The following is an 18,682-nucleotide window of genomic DNA, read 5'->3' as shown; positions in this document are numbered from 1 at the left end:
GGGTGTCTGTCAAATATAGATAACGGGAATCAATCTTCTTACCAAGTGAAAACTCAACTCTTACTTACGTCTCCTATGATTTCAGGAGTGTTTAACCGGGAAAGGAGGCTCAGGGGTGCCAAGAGTTGCTCCATATCCTGTGCATGTTAAAATAAACTTTTTATTATAATAGGATTTATATGGATTGGGGCTATTTTTTTTTCCAGTTGTTTATTTGAATGTTTTCAAATGTGTGGAAAAAAATTCTACAGTTAACCCATCTAGATTCTATCATTAAATGAGAATACAGTTGCTTCGCTAAGTATCCATGTATCCATCCTTCTTTTGACCCATCACTACATTTTTAAAATGCAGATATCAGTATATTTTCTCTACATGCTTTAGCATACCTGTTAGTGACCAGTTCTTAATCCTTGCTTAATATTTATTCCTTTTGAGGTAAAATTGGTATATGTACAAACCTTAAGTGTACCATTCTGTGGGCATTGACTCAAACTTGTATCAGGATAGAAGTTACCGTCACTCCAGAAAGTTCCCTCTTGCCCCTTCCCAGCCAATTCCCCCCTCCAACCTCTAGAAGCAACCATTCTTCTGATGTTTTTCATCATAAATTGGGTTTTTCTGCCCTAGAAGTGAACATATATAGACTCATTCAGTGTGTACTCTTTGTGTAAGACTTTTGTTTTTTCCTTCAGTGTAGTTTTTTTTTTTTTTTAAGATTTTATTTATTTATTTGACAGACAGAGATCACAAGGAGGCAGAGAGAGAGAGGCAGAGAGAGAGGAGGAAGCAGGCTCCCCGCTGAGCAGAGAGCCCGATGCGGGGCTTGATACCAGAACCCTGGGATCATGACCTGAGCCAAAGGCAGAGGCTTTAACCCACTGAGCCACCCAGGCGCCCCCAGTGTAGTATTTTTAAAGATGTATCCATGCTATTGTGTGTATTTCGTAGTTCATGAGTTCTTATTTCTGAGTGGTATTCCACCGCACAAAGAGACCACAGCTTGTGTAGCTGTTTTCCTATTAATGGATATGTGAGCTGTTTTTCCAGTTTTGATTATTATCAATATAGTATAATTGTACTCTTATTCCTTTTTATGGGCATATATCCCCATGTCTCTTGGATGAATACCTAGAAGTGGAAATACTGGGTTATAGGGTAGTGGTATGCTTCCTTTTATTAAAAACCTGCCCAGTAGCTTCCCAAAATGATTGGACTGTTTTACACTCCCGCCAACAATGGAGAAGCTCAACATCTTTGAAAGTATTTGGGGTTGTCAGACTAATTTTAACCACTGTGGTGGGTGTATAGCACATCTCATTGTGGTTTTCTTTTCCATTTATTTGCCTGATAACTAGTGATCCTGAGTGCTTTTCATGTGCTTATTGGCCATTCATATATCTTCTTTTGTGGAGTGTCTGCTCACATGTTTCACCTACTTTTTAATTGGATTGTTTCTTATTGTTGAGTCTTGGGTATTCTACATATGTTTTAGATACTGGTCCTTTGTCAGATAGTGTTTTGCAATTACTTTCTTCTAGTCTGTGATTTGTCTGTTCCTTTTCTTCATTTTTTATCACTGTCTTTTGATGAGCTGAGCTTTTTAATTTTATTGGAATCTCACATACCAATTTTCTTCTTTTATGTTTTGGCTTTCCGTGGTCCTAAGAAATCTTCGCCTACTTCCAATATTATCTTTTTTTTTCATTAAAAAAATGTGATTTTGACTTTTAGGTTTAAGTCTGTGATCCATCTTGTATTAATTTTTATGTATGGTGTGAAATAAGGGGTTTTGTTTTTATTTTTTTACATTGATTTTTAATCATTCTAATACTGTTAGATATTTTTTAGTGACTTTGTCAAAAAACAAATAACTCTAGGTGTGTGGGTGTATTTAAGCCAAGTTCTGTTTTATGTTCCATTTATTGACTTGTTGATGCCTGTGTTGTACCCCACTGTCTTGATGCGTACAGCTTTGTGGTAAATCTTGGGATCAGTATAAACTCCTTCAACTTTGTTGTTCTTCAGATTGCTTTGACTATGCTATGTCATTGGCATTTCCATATAAATTTTAGAATCTACTTGCCTATGTCAAAACATAGTATGATTTGAAGATAACTGGTATCTTAATGATACTGAGTTCTCTGATCCATGAACATGGTATCTATTTCCATTTATTTAGATCTTCCTTAATTTTATCAGCAGTGCTTTTTAGTTTTCAGTGTAGAGATCTTGCATGTCTTTTGTTCATTTTTAAGCACTCCTTTTTTGGTTCTCTTACAAATGAAATTATGTTTTTAAATTTTATTTCCTAAAACTCTGTTAATAGTTTAAAAAATGCAACTGGTTATTATAGATAATTTTATATCCTTTGACTTTGGTAAATACACTTACCGATTCTAATAGTTGTTTTGTAAATTATTTAAGATTTTCCAAGTCATCTGCAAATAGACATGTCATCCTTTCCAATCTCTACACCTTTTATTTCTTTTCATTGCTTAATTGCAATGGTTAGGGCCTCTAGTCCTAGTCCAACAGTGTTGACTACAGGTGGTAAGAGTGAATATCTTTCATCTGTTTCTAACATTATGGGGGAAAAGTCAATATTTCACTATTAATATGATTTTTATTTGTAGGTTTTTCATAAATGCCCTTAATCAGATTAAGGTTTTTTACTATTCTTAGATTGCTGAGCATTTTCTATTGTGGAAGGAGTGCTGAAATTCGTTGAACACTTTTTCTTTGTCCACATAAGCGGCCATATGGTTTTCTTCTTGTTAGTTAATATGATAAATTATGTTAATTTTTAAATATTAAACCAGCCTCACATTCTGAGATAAACCCAAGTTGAGCTTGGTACGTTATCCTTTTAACATATTGCTAAATGCTATCTACCGAACTTTTTGAATCTACGTAAGGAATATTAGTCTGCAGTTTTCTTCTTTCGTCTTTACCAGGTTCTGCTTTTTGGGTAAGATTGGCCTCACATAAAAAGTCGGAAAAAGGGTCATGAGAATATTTTGTGTGAATGAGAATCAGAAACAAAAAGCGAGTCACACACTGACCTGTGTGCAGGACATCAATTCACTTGTTTTGTTTTGTTTTGTTTGCTTCTCTGAATGTTTCAGGTTGTGCATTCTGGATTTGTCACAGGCTCTGAAATAATGGTAAAGAGATGGTGCTCTGGCTGGGTTATGTATTGATGAAAACTGAATCAGCTGAAAGTGAGTTTGCTAAATGAAGTAAAATTTAAGCAGTTGGTTTGGACATAAAATAATTCATTCTATTCCCACTTTGTACAGAGCTTTTACTTTAAGATATCGCTTTTCTTTTTGGTAACATTAAGAAGGAAAAAATCATGGTGTATGTAGTTTTACCAACTTCAAAAAGGAAGCTGACATTATTGTAATAAAGCAGGAATACACTAGACCAATGTTTTTCTTTTAATTTTCTTAAGATATAATTAACAGACAGCTCTGTAGAAGTTTGAAATGTATGGCATCATGATTCGACTTATGTATATTGCAAAACGATAATCACAAGTTTAGTTAACATCTGTTACCTCCTATAGATACACAGAAAAAGAAAAAATTGTCTTTGTGTATTTGATGAGAACTTTTAGGATTTATTTTCTTAGCAATTTTCAGATATAGCATGGAACATTGTTAACTATAGTCATCATGTTGTACATGACATTTCCCATTACATATGTACCTTTTTTTTTAAGATTTTATTTACTTGACATTTCCCATTACATATGTATCTTTTTTTTTTTTTAAGATTTTATTTACTTGACAGAGAGAGAGAAATCACAAGTAGGCAGAGAGGCAGGCAGAGAGAGAGGGGGGAGGAAGCAGGCTCCCCGCAGAGCAGAGAGCCCGATGTGGGGCTCGATCCCAGAACCCTGGGATCATGACCTGAGCCGAAGGCAGAGGCTTTAACCCACTGAGCCACCCAGGCGCCCCACATATGTATCTTATAACTCAGAGTCTGTACCTTTCGGCTACCTACATTCAGTTCACCTTCCCCTGCCTCTGGTGACTACAAAGCTGATTTTTTTTTTTCCTATGAGTTTGGTTTTTTTGATGGTGTGTGTGTGTGTGTGTGTTTAGATGCCACATAAAAGTGAGATCATACTGTATTTTTCTTTATCTGACTTTTGTTACTTATCATGGCAGGATTTCCTTTTTTACAGCTGAATATTATTCCATTGTGTGTATATACAGCCTGTTTTCTTTACCCATTTATCTACTGACAAACACTTCAGTTGTTTCCATGTCTTGCCTATTGTGAATAACATTTCAGTGAAAATAGGGGTTCAGATCTCTCTGACATAGTGATTTGGTTTCCTTCACATGTATGCCTAGAAGTGGAGTTGTTGGATCACATGATAGTTTTATTTTTGATTTTTCAAAGAAAGCCACACCGTCTTTCATAATGGTTGTGTCAATTTACAATCCTACCTGCAGTGCCCAAGGTTCCCTTTTCCCCCGCACAATTTATTATTTCTTGGCTTGACATTAGCCCTTCTAACAGGTGTACTTTGATAGCTCAATGGGGTTTTGATATCCATTTCCTTGATGATTAGTGACGCTGAGCATCTTTTCAAGTACCTGTTGGCCATCGGAATATCTCCTTTGGCAAAATGTTTATTTAGGCTTTTTGCTCATTTTTAAATGGAATTATTATTATTATTATTATCATAATTATTACTTTGTTACTGAGTTGTCTGAGTTATTTATACATTTTGGATATTAACCCCCATCAGATATATGATTTGCAAATATTTTCTCTTATTTCATAGCCTGCCTTTTCATGGTATTAATGGTTTCCTTTGCTGTGCAGAAGATTTTTAGTTTGATATCATCCCCTTTGTTTATTTTTGATGTTGTTGCTTGTGTCATATCCCAAATTTCATTGCCAAGACCCATGTCAAGGAGCCTCTCTCCAGACCAATTTTTAAAAAAAAACTTATATATTATACAGATTACTTTAAGAAAGAAAAATAAATTTCCTTGACCTTATGTGTTTAATTTTATAATTTTTTACTATAATTTTATTTGACACATGAACATAGAACTATACACTTTTTTTTAAAAAGCTTTTATTTATTAATTTGAGAGAGAGAAATTACAAGTAGACGGAGAGGCAGCCAGAGAGAGAGAGAGATAGGGAAGCAGGCTCCCTGCTGAGCAGAGAGCCCGATGCGGGACTCGATCCCAGGACCCTGAGATCATGACCTGAGCCGAAGGCAGCGGCTTAGCCCACTGAGCCACCCAGGCGCCCCAGAACTATACACTTTTATTTTGTAATTTTACACAACTGTAAAAACAATACACACAAATTAAATAGGAACAGAACTTTGTAAACAATGAAATGCAAGTTAATGACATTCATGTAAGGGGTAAAATACCATTTTGTTGAAGCTAAATCAGGGCTTCCAATTGGGATAGACTCCTGTGTCAGCCTGAGTTTTCTGGAGTTGAGCAGGCCTGTGTTACTGGCTGTCATGTGATGACTTAATTCTTCCGCCATTTTCCTCCATCTGAACTTCTGTCAACTGTTTGTTCCTATATCACTGGCTACATCATTTAGGTGTTAGGTGCCTCTCTGCACCTCTATTCTTCCCTTTTTAGCTAGAGATCGTAAAACACCATTGAATACCAGGACAAGTGTAAATGCAGGCAGTAAAATTATGTTCCTGTATCTCGCCTGCAGGGCCTAATCCAGATGGTCCAGAATTTGGTCTTTGGTTATATTAATTTATTTTAGACTCTCATGAAAAATGGATAATTTAGAAATCTTCTGTGAAACTCTAGACCTTTGAGAATATAAACCACTGTTGTTGACGGGCCCAACAGCACAACATTAAAAGTCTCAAAAGAGGAAAAGACAGGAAGGGTTACCAAGGCCTGTAGGTCCTGGTGATGCCGTCCGGGCACATGGTGCCTATTTCATTTCTTGAGTGCAGAGGAGCTTGAGTGTGAAGGCAGAGGAGCCAGAGAGAAGCTGGTCTGGGAAGGTCGTGATGGAGAAAATGTACCAGGTGTGCTTGTTAAAGCAACAGGGATCTCTGCGGCCGCTGGCTTCTTGTCCTGCTTACCCAAGAAGGGCTGCATGTCTTGTTTATTGCCTTCACATTAAATAGTTGGATTCAGATGTCATCGCAGAAACACGAACCTAAGGCATACTAGGGTACTGGCTCGTGGTGCCAGGGTGTAATTGGGCGACTTCAGACTTTTGCATACTGGGCTTTCTTAAAGCAAGACACACCATCATGAAACAGGGGGTCTTTCTCGCTGCCTGAAATGTAGACTCTCTTTGTGTGCCCTTCACTTACTTACATTTAAGAAAAAAATTGTAGTGAGAAGATTTAACAGGAGATTTACCCTCTCAACAGATTTTTAAGTGTACAATACAGCAGCACTGGCGGTAGGCATGATGTTGGATGGCAGACTTCTAGAACTTACTCCTTTTGCGTAACTAAAGCTTGATGTGCCTTGAATAGAAACTCCCCATTTCTGCCTCCTCAAGCCCCGGCCATTAGCATTGTACTCTCCGTTTGTCTGAGCTTGAGTGTTTTAGGAACCTCCTGTAAGTGGAGTCATATAGTAGTTATCCTCTTATGACTGGTTTATTTCATTTAGCATAATGCCCTCACGGTTCATCCTTGTCACACTGCTGGCAGGGTTGCCTTCTTTAAGGTTGGGGAATGTGCCATGTGCCCTTTGAATGTACACTAAGTGCACTGCCCTGTCTTTTGGATCCTTTCTCCTCTCTTAATCAGTTCTCTGGCCTCTTGTAATTTCCCAAATGCCTTCGTGGCCCCCACTGACCAGGGCACAAGGAGAATGAAAGGGCGTTCCAGAACCAAAGCAGGGGCCGAGGCCTGAGCAGGAACTTAGTGGAAGGGTGTGGGGAAAACAATTCTCACAACTGAGCGAGGTTGTCTTCTACCTCTTTGCTGTCTCCAGAAGGTCACTGCTACACCTAATGATGGGTTTTCCATGGATCCCCTTATAACCAGGCCCTACAAGGTTTTTCCATCACTTCCCTCCTGTGAAAACACCTGTGTCATCATGTCAAGCTACATTAACCTTGTCTGCTCATCTTTTAACTTGTGGCATTGGGCCTGGGCCTGTCCGCCAGTCCGCTTGGCTGCTGCAGTGGGCCCTGCTTCCCCTGTGCTCTCTCTCCAGGCACAGTGGGCAGCATGGCAGTGGACAACCCTGTTTTCTCTGAGCACGAGCACAGAGAGCTTGGGTAGAAGGCAACATATGTTTTTTAAGATTCCTGAGGCCTATGGTTTGTAAGCCCATTGAAATCCTATCCAGAATCCTCGCTGAATTTTTCTAGTTTGCAGCCCTCAATACTCATGGATCCCACATATTGTATGTGGCAGGTTAAGTGGTAATTGAGGTTTGCAAATTTTCACGTAATGTATTCTGGTTTTCTTCCAATGGCCAGTGAGCTAGAACTTAAACACAAGTTCGCTGTAGTTACTTCTTCCTGTTTAGAGAGCTGGCGTAATATTTTGTCTTCTGGGCTCAAATAACCATGTAATTACTCTGTAATCATATAGTAATTAGCATGTACTATATGCATTTATTACATAATTATATTCCTGGAGGATTGCATGGCAATTATACTTAGATTCAGCATATCATTTTATATACTGTATAATGAACAAGTATATAATTTGTTGCCTTTTTCTTTTATCCTAATTTCAGTTTACCAACCAGGAGCTGGAAACGTGTTCTCCTGTTGCCTTGTTTATACCTCGTCAGGCAGGTGCCTCGGCTCCTTTGGCTCCTTTTGGCCTCACTCAGTACTACCTAATTATCCATCTAAGGGACTGCTAGGGGCTTGTGGGCTGCCCTGGGCTCCCAGCCTTTGCACTCCATATACTTTCTCCTTGTCACGAACTCATTACCTATTAGCTTCAAGACACAGAGCTGATCAGAGCTCCCAGCATCGCCCGGGACCTGGCCGAGCCTCAGGTAGAACAGAGCGAATGTGAGCCTCGGGGCCCCCCACCCTGGGGTCACGCCTGCCTTTCTCTCCTCTGCAGTGGAGCCCGTGCCCAAGGGGAACAGCTGCCTGGACGCCGCCAAGGCCTGTAACCTCGACGACACCTGCAAGAAGTACCGGTCCGCCTACATCACCCCGTGCACCACCAGCATGTCCAACGAGGTTTGCAACCGGCGCAAGTGCCACAAGGCCCTGCGGCAGTTCTTTGACAAGGTCCCCGCCAAGCACAGCTATGGGATGCTCTTCTGCTCCTGCCGGGACATCGCGTGCACCGAGCGGCGGCGGCAGACCATCGTGCCCGTGTGCTCCTACGAGGAGAGGGAGAAGCCCAACTGCCTGAATTTGCAGGACTCCTGCAAGACGAATTACATCTGCAGGTAAGCAGGCGCTGGGGGCTGGGTGATGAAGGAGCTCGGCCGGGAGAACCTTTGCGGCTGCTTTCCTGGCCGAGCTCCTGTTTTCTGGGTTTCTACAGGGCGGCTGTTTGGGGCAGGGAAGCCAAGGGGAGGGCAGGCAGTGGAGCCTGCTGGCCAGAAACAGACCTCGACCCTCGGCCCCAGGTTCTTCCAGAGCTAGTCAGGCGTTTTTAATGAGGGATGTTCCCGTCTTTAACTGGGGAATGCTTTGAGGGGTGCTTAGTAAGCACAGAGGGTCACCTGAGGCCAGGTGAGCGTGAAAACTCACGCCCACTCAGCAAACTCACGCCCACTCAGCAAACTCTGGGCTGCTGCTGGGATCTTAGGGGTTAACTCAGTTGGTGGTGGGGGGGGAGTGGCAAATAGAGAGGCTCTTGACAGTCAAGGTCTAAGCCTGGGAGAGACCATCGCGAGAGCCTGAGCTGTGTCCATCCCTGAAAAGAACTTCCAGAATGCCTCGGGCCATTCAGTCATCCCCGTGGCCAAGGAAGGTGGGCACCCTCCCACTCCGCTCCCAGCGGAAACCCTGCTAAGCCTGGCCCTGTTGTTGAAAACTGTGGCTTCCTTTGCCTTTTTGGCCATTTTTTAAAAATGTATTTTAATTTTTGAAGGAATCCATGAACATACTCTCCATGGTTGTTATTTGTTGTTGTTGTTGTTTTGTTTTAAGGAATATAGAGTTAGGTAGCTGATCCCTTTCACTCTGCACTCACTTTCCACCAACTGTCACTGTCAATAATTTGATGGGTGTCCTTCTAAATCTTGGGGTTGAATTTAGTTGCTGATGGAAGCAAGCCGATTCTGATCAGCAGAGACCGAGTCTTTGTAGCCTGAGGTGATGAGCTTGCTGCTCCCAGACACGGGGGCGGGATCCCCGGCTGGAGGTTCAGAGGGGGCACCATTTTGACAACAGCTGTGTTTTGTCCCCGGGGCAGAGCCAGGAGCCTTCGAACGCCTTCTCTGACCAAATCCTGTGCACTCCATGAGTGTTTACAGGCGGACAAACAGAGGAGGGTATGACTATATGCTCGTTGGCTTATAGGCTCCCCATTTCTAAAGAGCAGAGAGCAAGGGTGAAATGTTATATTCTGAAGGTTCTGGTGAGCTGAGTAGAGCTGACAATGGCATCCCATTCTTTCCTTAAACTAGTTCTAACGGACCAAAGAAAATTAAAAGTCCTCGTTATCTGTAGAATTCTCGCATGCTCAAGATTTTTCTGGAAGTAATGTCCCTCCACCTTTTTTTAAAGTTCTCAGCAGGTGACTTGCTATATGAGATAGAATGCAGATGGGCAGTTGTGTCCTGGGAGGAGTCAGGTGTTCCTACAGTGGAGTTTCTCCAAGGGCTCGCACCCTCTTGGACCTCTGTTTCCGTGGGATCTTCTTAGGTACGGGCTAGAAGCAGGGGCAGCTTGCTGGAAGGATGAGGCAGGACCCCACGCATCCAGAACTTGGGGAAGCTGATCAGCCAGAGACTAGAAGAACCATTCGCTGGAGGTGAATGCGGTTGAGGAGTGGGACGGGGAGAGGCCTAGGGGCAGGCCAGGAGGGAGCAGATGTACTGAAGAGCCCTCCTGTGAAGACCCCTGGATTTGAAACTCAAGTTCCTGGTGCCCCGTTAGTCTAAGAGCAGAAGAGATCCCTCTTCTAGGAGCAGGACTGAGTTTCTAGGATCTTCCCTGGCTTTTTGGTAGATGTTGTCCTCTTCATTGATGGGTCCAAACCAGGCGGCCTCAAGATAGGAAGTTGTACAAGTGGGGGGAATGGAGTGATGTGTGAGGCCGCTGAGCAGCGGACGGGGGCTGGGAGAGGTGAAGGAGCCTCTCCTTTCTCTTCTCAGGAGGTTGGTCTTGCACACAAGCTGCGGAGGAGGTCTGAGACAGCTCCTGTATGGGCTGAGAGCCGACCCTGAGCAGTTCATCGGTGTTACTGCAAAACAGAGGCTCCTGGGGGCGTCCAAGTGGCTTAGTCAGTTACGTGTCCAACTCTTGATTTCGGCTCAGGTCATGATCTCAGGGTTGTGGGATGGAGCTGTGTGTCAGGCTCTGTGCTCACCCTGGCGTCTGCTGGAGATTCTCTCTCTCCCTCTGCCCCTCCCCTTTCTCTAAATAAGTAAATAAAACCTTTAAAGAATCCTTGGAAGGTTGGTGTAGATTCGCTAAGTCAGGTTGGTATTTTGCTGAGATGTAGTGAGAAGTAGCTGAGAGATGGGGAGCTTGCGGTATTCTGGGGGGGATGGCAGGGGGAGTGTGCAGGTAACAGGGTGATTTGGGTGCTGTTTGGGGCTCAGACTGACCCTCTAGGAAGGGTCCAGGAATTATTTGTGCTGACACAGCCTCCGTGGCAGAATGGCATCAGCTGATGGTGCAGAAATGTCCTGGGGGAAGCACAGGACAGTCCTGCCTGATAAGAACTGTGCCTGGTCACACCAAGGCATGGATGTGGTGACCACAGCTGCCACGCAGCGGAGGGCAGGTGCACATGACTCGAAAGGTGTTTGGAAATCCCGATTCTGCACCACGCAGGGGTGCTCCCAAGTGAGATCTGTCTCAGTGGAATTGAAGGGTTTTATACCCTGTGCTGAGACTTCCTGGGAAAATAAACCAGCACCTTCCCCAGTGGTACCCATCGGTGAGGGATTTAGACTGTAAGTTCTTTCCAGGGCCTGGACGTATTACTCAGGATGACCTCCTCCCTGACAGACGTGGTAAATGTAATTTCAGCTGCCGGGTAGGCTCAGGGTGTTTTCGTTCATCATATTTTATTAATCTTGTATTTAATCCTATCCCTTTTATTCCGTCCCTCCTCCGTCCATCCTGGGGAGGCCCTTGGGGTGCCTGCTTCCCCGGGCAGCAGCTGGGATTCCGGAGTTGGGGCCCCAGCGGGGCTCACATAACAGGTGCTCCGACGCGTACCCACCCAGAGACCGGGAGGTGTCGCAGAGGGGATGACCGAGGCCCTGATCTGAGTCTTCCAAAGGGCAAGGGACAGCAAGAAGAAACATTGCTTCCTAAAAACAGTTTTCTTCGAAAGCTCACCCTTTCAGACACCCCCCTCCATCTCGGCACCAGCAGCCATCACAGAGCTGCCTCGGCTCATTAAACCTCCCCTTGCACTTGCTGGTTTCCTGGTCGCGGCACACGGGTTCCTCCATCAGTGTCCAGCCGCCCCTGGGCAAAACCTGTCTCTCTCCTGCCTTGTGCCTTCCCACAGAAGAGAGGCAGCGCTGGTCTCCCCTTTTGACTTTGTTTTCTTTTCTCCTTTCCCTTGTAGAGAAGCTGACTGGTTCCTTTCCTCTTGGGGGGCTTGGGGCCTCCAAGCTTGTCTATAGAACAGCAAATGCAGAGGTATTTTGAGGAGGATGTGATGAAATGTAAAAGGCACACATTCTTCCCCTGAAGCACAGCGTCTCCCTTGCCAGTCGCCCCTCTGGTTGCTTTCCTTAGTGCCTGGAAGGATGTCAGGACTGGGTTTGGCCATAAAGGAGGCATCATCCTTTATTCCTGCAGGTTGTTCCAGATGCATAATTTGAACCTCCGCCTTACCTCCTTTCCCCCCGAAGTCTGATAATCCAAAATAAACTCTACACTTGCTCACCGGCTCTGGGTGCTCAAATATGTTCATCTCTCCTTTATTTTTCTAACTAAAAAAGATGCCTCAGCTCAATTTTATTACCAAGAGGTCTGGCATCTTCCTCTGGAGTATGCCCCCTTCTGTTCTCAGCTAAGAGCAACAGAGTTCTACTCCAAAACCCCTTCTGCTTCCCATGCCAGGCCGAGAGTGAGCTGGAGGCTGTGGACCAGCTACCTGCCTGTGGCTTTAGGTGCTGCCTCATGGTGTCGCTGTTGAGAACAACCCAGAGGGTTCTTGGTTTGTGGGCGGGGCCCTTCTTGGCCATTCTGCACCAGGGCAACCTTGGGCACCCGAGTAATTTCGTTCATGCTCAGTGTGGAGCTGCTGTTTCCCAAAGCACGATGTGTTGCCCTAGGGGTGGAGCCCTAAGACGTTCCAGCCAGAGCCCGCCCACCAGCTAAGACTTCTGCTTTACTGGCGGTACCTTCCAAAGTGGCCATTGCAGCGTTGCATCTCCTTTCTTTCTTCCTTCCTTCGTCCTCTTTCCTTCCCCCTTTAAAAAAAAATTATTATGGTGAGAGCACTTGTCATGCCATCTACCCTCTGACCGCACGGTCTGGCGTTGTCATCTGTAGGCACAGGGGTGTGCAGCAGATCACTAGAACTCATTTATCTTGCATAACTGAAATTTGTATACACGAATTAGCGGCTCCTTGCTTCCCCTCCCCCACCTCTCAGCAACTGTGATACGGTTTTGGCTTCTATAGGTTGGATGGTTTTAGATACCTCGTGTAAGTGAGATCATGCAGTGTTTGTCCTTCTGTCACTGGCTTATTTCCCTTAGCATAAATTCCTCCAGGTTCATCTCTGTTGTCTCCTATTGTGGAAATTCTTCCTTTTTAAGGAAACAGTGCTTGGTCAGGGATATCTCGTTACTTCTGGAAGGATTCTGATAATGCTGAACCTCAAAAGAGAAGATATCAGGGCCTCTGTGCCCTCTGTCCCCCATCCACTTGCTTGTCCTGGTGCTTTGGCTCCGTGTACCCCAGAGTTTCCAGGAATGCTGGCTTTGATCAGGTCACCAAGTAGATGATTCTACCTGTTCCTGGGGACTGAGGATGCTACAGTTGCATCCTGGAGACCCATTTTTTTGTTGTATTTAGTTCTGTTTGTTTTTAGCAGAACCAGGAAGGTCTCTCTGATACAGCCTCAGAAGAACCGCTATGTGATTTTCAAAAATCCTGCTGTAGCAGGTGGAGAGCACCACTCTCCACCCTGGGCCCAACTCTGTTACGCTTAGAGGAAATGTGTTGTTGTTAATTTATTAACTGGGCAGTTGAGAAACACATGTGAGGAGCGGGCACCTGGGTGGCTCAGTGGGTTAAGCCACTGCCTTTGGCTCAGATCATGATCTCAGGGTCCTGGGATCGAGCCCCACATCGGGCTCTCTGCTCAGCAGGGAGCCTACTTCCTTCTCACTCTGCCTGCCTCTCTGCCTACTTGTGATCTCTGTCAAATAAATGAATAAAATCTTTAAAAATAAAACAAAAAAATTAAAAAAAAAAGTGAGGAGCATTTCCTTTGCCTAGAATCAGATCCCTTCCACGCAGTAAACTGTGGATCTTAGAGATCAAGGACATCTCCTCCATGGCTTGGGCTGCATTCCTGAGTTGCAAACTGGGTTCTTCTATATTACTATATCTGGGCTTGTCTCAACATGTGGCAAACACAGGGAGAAAATGGCTCAGAGGATAATTAATGCCTAAAACTAGATGGGTAGATTAATTTGGCACTTAATTTTATTTTACGCTGATTCATTCACAAATGGAAATCAGCAATTAGACAATGCAAACTTTTGAACCATGGAAAGAAAGGTTCGGGAATATGAGAAAATACAAGTAAAACATTTTCCAGTTCATTTGAGCAGTTTTTACTTCAAATGATTACATGGGAGTCTTTAGCCATGCATCTGGAGTGGTGAACGGCTGCGTTTTTGATGTGTCCCACCTACATGAGCAGCCTGCCACCCAGACTGTGTGCTGGAACCTGCCCCCTGGCCAAGACTCTTGAAGGGGGAGGTCCTGTGTGCAGGCAACATCAGGATCCTGAGAGAAGAGCCAGGCTGTCCTCTGACCTCTGCTGCTGCTGCCTTTGAGTGCAGCAAGGGAAGAACGTGCTTCTACTCAGGTCCTCCAGGCCCCAGCCCCTGCCCCTGCCCCGGGCCTGTGCACCCTTGAGGTAGGCCGAAAGTCCACACCGGAAGCCGAAGCGGTGTCAGAGCTCATAGGGGTAACCTGAAGGGTGAATCAGACAGAACCCGCTACAGCTTGCGCCATCCTGTCACCTCGTATCTCTTTCCTTATCTCTCCTTGGGCAGAGGCGGGTGTGGGGCCATTTGTCTGCTCCTGCTGGAGTCTGTCACTAAAAAAATGCCGGTCTAGATTTATACCACATCCTGTCTCTCTCCTTCCACCCCTTCCCAGTGCCTCCCAGAGCTTAGAGTCTCTGCCTCACCTTCTTCCACCTTCCCTCACCTGCCCACGTCCTCACCAGTGTCGCTTTTGCCTCTCTCGGCCCGAGACAGAAAGAGTCAGAGACTTGATATTTGCACATTCTGTCAGTTACCAGAGCTGCAGGGACAGATGGAGTCTTGGTTCCAGAACTGTGTATGACCGTCTTCGAGGATGAAGGTGGGCGGAAGAAGGATGGAATGGAGTCTGCCCGGGAAGCCCAAAGGGAGAGACCATATTTCTTCAGGGGGCGAGGTGTCACAGCGGAGGGTCTCAGGAGCCAAGGGCCTCAGTGGGTGAGAAGCAGGGAAAGTCCAGCAGAAGGAAGGTGCTGGGTTTAGGGAGGTTGCTGTGGTGGAGGTGGGAGTAGGGGCCTGAAGACCATCCTGGAGAGAGAAGCGTATGTGTGATAACAAGACAAGAGATTGGGAGCCTCCAGGGCCATGTTGAAGTATTGACTTTATCCACGGAAGCTTTAGGAAGGAAGAAAGACATGACCAGCTGGGCCTCAGAGGGCTCCCAGGAGGCAGTGTGGAGGGGGATCAGCTTGGGGAGAGTCCCGGAGGCAGGTGGGAGGTTCTTATGGTGGAGCGGGATGGGAGATGAACCAGGAGGAGAAGGTGACAGTTGGGAAGCGTGAGGCACCCTAGAAAGGAGAGTTTACTGAGAGTGCCTGGCATGGGCAGAGGCTACCGTGGGTCTCTCCAGCCTGGTGACCAGGCAGAGATGATGGCGTTAGTAGCCAGGACGGGGAACAGGAGAAGGAGGAACAGACTTGTCTCTAGGGTTGGAGGGGTGGGAAGAGGACGTGAATTGTTTGGGCCCTGCCGTGTTTGCGGGCTGTGTTCTTTGGGACTCTTGGTTTCATGAGAGAAACCTAGCTTAAGTGGCTAGGCCAGAAGAGGGGGCTTGTATTAACTCAGGCCTGGGGAGGCAGGGTAATTGGTCACGGCCAAGATGCCAGGCACAGTGTCACCGGAGCTACACTGTCACCTCGCTGCTCCTTCTGCTGCCTTCTCATCCTGTTTCTCAGTGAATGCTGCCCCCACAGCTGCAAGGCACCTACCCTGTCACCTCATAATCAAAGACGGACTCTTCCCCACTATAACCTGTTAGAAAAATCCTGCACAAGGACTTTGAGTGGCCTTGGCTATGGCATGTGCTCATCCCTGGATGAGCCACTGAGGTGAGAGGGAATGTATATTTTGGCTTAATTGAAGCCAGAGTTGGCAGAGTCTACTACCAGAGTCAGAGGAGACATGCTGGGCTCAGAAAAACAACATGGGGTCTGTGGTGCACGAGGATGTCCATGTTCCACATGGAGAGGGAAGGCTTGTGCAGAGAGGCCCTCAGAGGTAAAGGCACAGTCCCCAAAGCTGAGGGGAGAATAGAATTTTAGGAAGAAGATCATGTTGAGCACAGGTGTCAGTCACTCAGAGGGGGAAAAAGAGTAGAACTCAGAATGACACTGATTTTAGCACATAGGAAATCTGTCCATCCATGTGACTGACCACCCACCCATCAGGCCATCCCTGTATGCATCTACTCACCTATCTGTCCATCCATCCAGCCATCCGCCCATCCACCCATTATCTGCCCACCCCATCTGTCCATCTATCCATCCACCCATCCACTCATCCATCCATTTGTGCATCTACCATCTACCCAGAAAGATGTCTCTCCATCCATGCATCCACCTACGTCTGTCCATCCTTCCATCCATCTGTCCATCCATCCATCCATCCATCCAGCTGGCCTTCAGTTATTGTGCCAGGAGTAAAGACTCAGCTTCTCATCTACAGGGCAGAGAGGAAGGCAGGCACCGAGAGTCATTGCAGCCTGGTGTGGTAGTCTGTGCTCAGAGGGGACAAAGTGCTATGGGAGACCAGAGGTGAGAACAGCCACCTCAGCAGGGTGGGTCAGCATGGCTTCCTGGAGAAGCTGCCTCTGAGCTGGGCTGGAGGGATGAGCAGCCCTGGAGAGAGAGGCTTGGTGGTCATGGGACAGAGGCCTGGGCCCGTGGGTGTGAGGAAGGCGTGGGATGTCAACAACAACCTACTCACCAGGCTTTGATGACGAGCAGCACTGGACACAGCGCACAAGGTGGTCTCCGAGCAGCCCAGCTGCCCTGCAGGGACAGGCGGTGGGCGAGGAGCCCCGGGATTGGTTCCTCCCTGGTTCAGCCAGGTCTTGCTAACTTAGAAACCGGGTTTCTGTCCTTTTTTCCAAATGATTGTCTTTCCTGACAAGAATACAATGTTCTCACACTGTTCAGCCTTACGGTCTTCAGTTCCAGACAGGCGGAATGATGATCCCGGCCAGCCTCTGAATCCAGACGCACTTCATGGCTCAGTAGCTAAGACAGCACCAGTTTTAAAGACCGCTTTCGCAGACAGTTAGGACATAATGTCCGTCTTTGCATCATTTAAAAAAAAAACTACTCAGGTAATACATGCTCATTAAGTTCTTTATCTAATTTCCTTTTGAGCACTCACTGATTATTACAGAGTGGTTTCTCTGTGACAGCTTAGTGATGACAAAACTGTTTCTACAAATAAGAAAAAACCCTCGTGGACCACACTGGTTTACTCTGATTATTATTATTATTATTATTATTATTATTATTATTATTAACTCAGTCATTCACTAGGAGCACATTTACTGAGCACAGTCTATTTGACCTCAAGGGTTCTGGACATGTAAGTCATGTGCCCCTCACCCAGCAGCTCCCGCTTCCCCGGTTGGGCTCCATAACTCCCTGACAGCAGTCATGGGAGTTCAGGGTCCTCAACCCTCACCTACCCCAAGGCAGCAGAAATCGGGAACCTGGCTGTGTATCTCATGGGAGATGAATTCTTTGCTGTCACGGAGTGACAACAAGCTCTAAATAATCCACGGTTATGTCACCAGGTTGGGGTCATCCAGGTGTTTGCCCGCCTACCTTCTCCCTGCCCTGAGGCCATGTCATTAATCAGAGGAAAACCTCCATTTTCTGAATTGCATCTTGACCACAGCATGGGTAAAAGGGGGGGAGGGTAGATGAGAGATGTGGACTCATTCCTGAAAGTGCTGACGTGGGGGGCCCAAGATGGCCGACGCCTTGTCCAAGACTGCCGGCCGCGGAGAGAGACCCAGCTGATCCCCTGCTCCTCTGTGCAGTCTGCTGCTCTGCCCAGCTGCCATGTCACATGCTAAGACCAAAGTTCACTGACAAATAAACTGGCTTCCTCCTCAAGTCATCCTAATCCCAACCACATAGAGTCTATGATGTCTTCTTGTTTTTAATTCCAAAGGAAGGTGTTGTTTCGATTTCCTGCAGCTCCTTTTGCAAATGAGTTTTATCCACTGGACAAAAAAATGGGAAAAGGGGGGACCTCAGTATTCCGGAGGAGCAGCCCTCTCATCCAGACCAATAACTTTTGGGGGCCAGGGGCATCCCATGCTGACCAGCATGCTGGCCCCAAGAAGCCGACTTTTCCCTCTCCATACTTGCCCTTTACCGGAGACAAGATTAGGGTTGACAGAAGGACCTATAGCCCATGGCCCAGAGCAGTCTCATTTTGGTAGGAGGAGATCTGCCCCTTCAGTTGTGGGGTAGCTCTTGTGCAGCGCTTGGGCCAGGCTGTCACAGCCAGGCTGGGAGTCTTGCTCCAGCCAAGAGGCCCCAGACCCCTACTCAGGCATTACCCTAAGTTAGGTATCCCACAGTCACGTTGGCATTTACATTTCTATGGAGTATTTCCAATTCAGTGAATGGGAAATTGCTCTGTAATTTCCAAAAGCAATTAATTATGCAGAAAATTTTGCATCCAAGGAAAACAAGAATTTGTGCAAAGTTCCACTCCAGGCTGAAGTTGGGACTTTTCTTCTCCTTCCCCTGTGGTTGTCAGTGTTGTTGGTGAATGAGGTGGGCTTGAGTGGGCACCCTGGTTGTGCTGGTTCTAGGAAGCGGGCGGCTGGAGGCCTCAGTCTGGTGTTTGTAAAGGAAGCTGAGGATTCCATTCTTCCCAGGGCAGCTCTAGGGACTAAGGGAGGTATCTATGCAAAGGCATCAACACCGTGCCTACCGCCTAACACCGCAAACACTCAATAAATGATATCTGTCACTCTTTGCATGTAAGCTGTTATCCTAAAGGATAAAGAAGCTTAAATC

At 46.0% G+C, this 18,682-nt stretch overlaps 1 protein-coding gene across 4 annotated transcripts in view; it reads left to right on the top strand.

Annotated features, from left to right (window-relative positions):
- GFRA1 (GDNF family receptor alpha 1) overlaps positions 1 to 18,682 on the top strand; it is a 205,153-nt gene that overhangs the window by 135,485 nt on the left and 50,986 nt on the right. For all 4 annotated transcript variants that reach the window (XM_059398666.1, XM_059398669.1, XM_059398668.1 and 1 more), the window contains one exon: positions 8,072 to 8,408. In XM_059398666.1, coding sequence (XP_059254649.1) covers positions 8,072 to 8,408 — 337 coding nt within the window. The remainder of the gene's footprint in view (positions 1 to 8,071; positions 8,409 to 18,682) is intronic.

Source organism: Mustela nigripes, chromosome 4 (assembly GCF_022355385.1).
Source record: "Mustela nigripes isolate SB6536 chromosome 4, MUSNIG.SB6536, whole genome shotgun sequence".
Lineage (NCBI taxonomy): Eukaryota > Metazoa > Chordata > Mammalia > Carnivora > Mustelidae > Mustela > Mustela nigripes.
The sequence above is the reverse complement of the archived record's forward strand: the minus strand, read 5'-3'. Positions and strand labels throughout refer to the sequence as shown.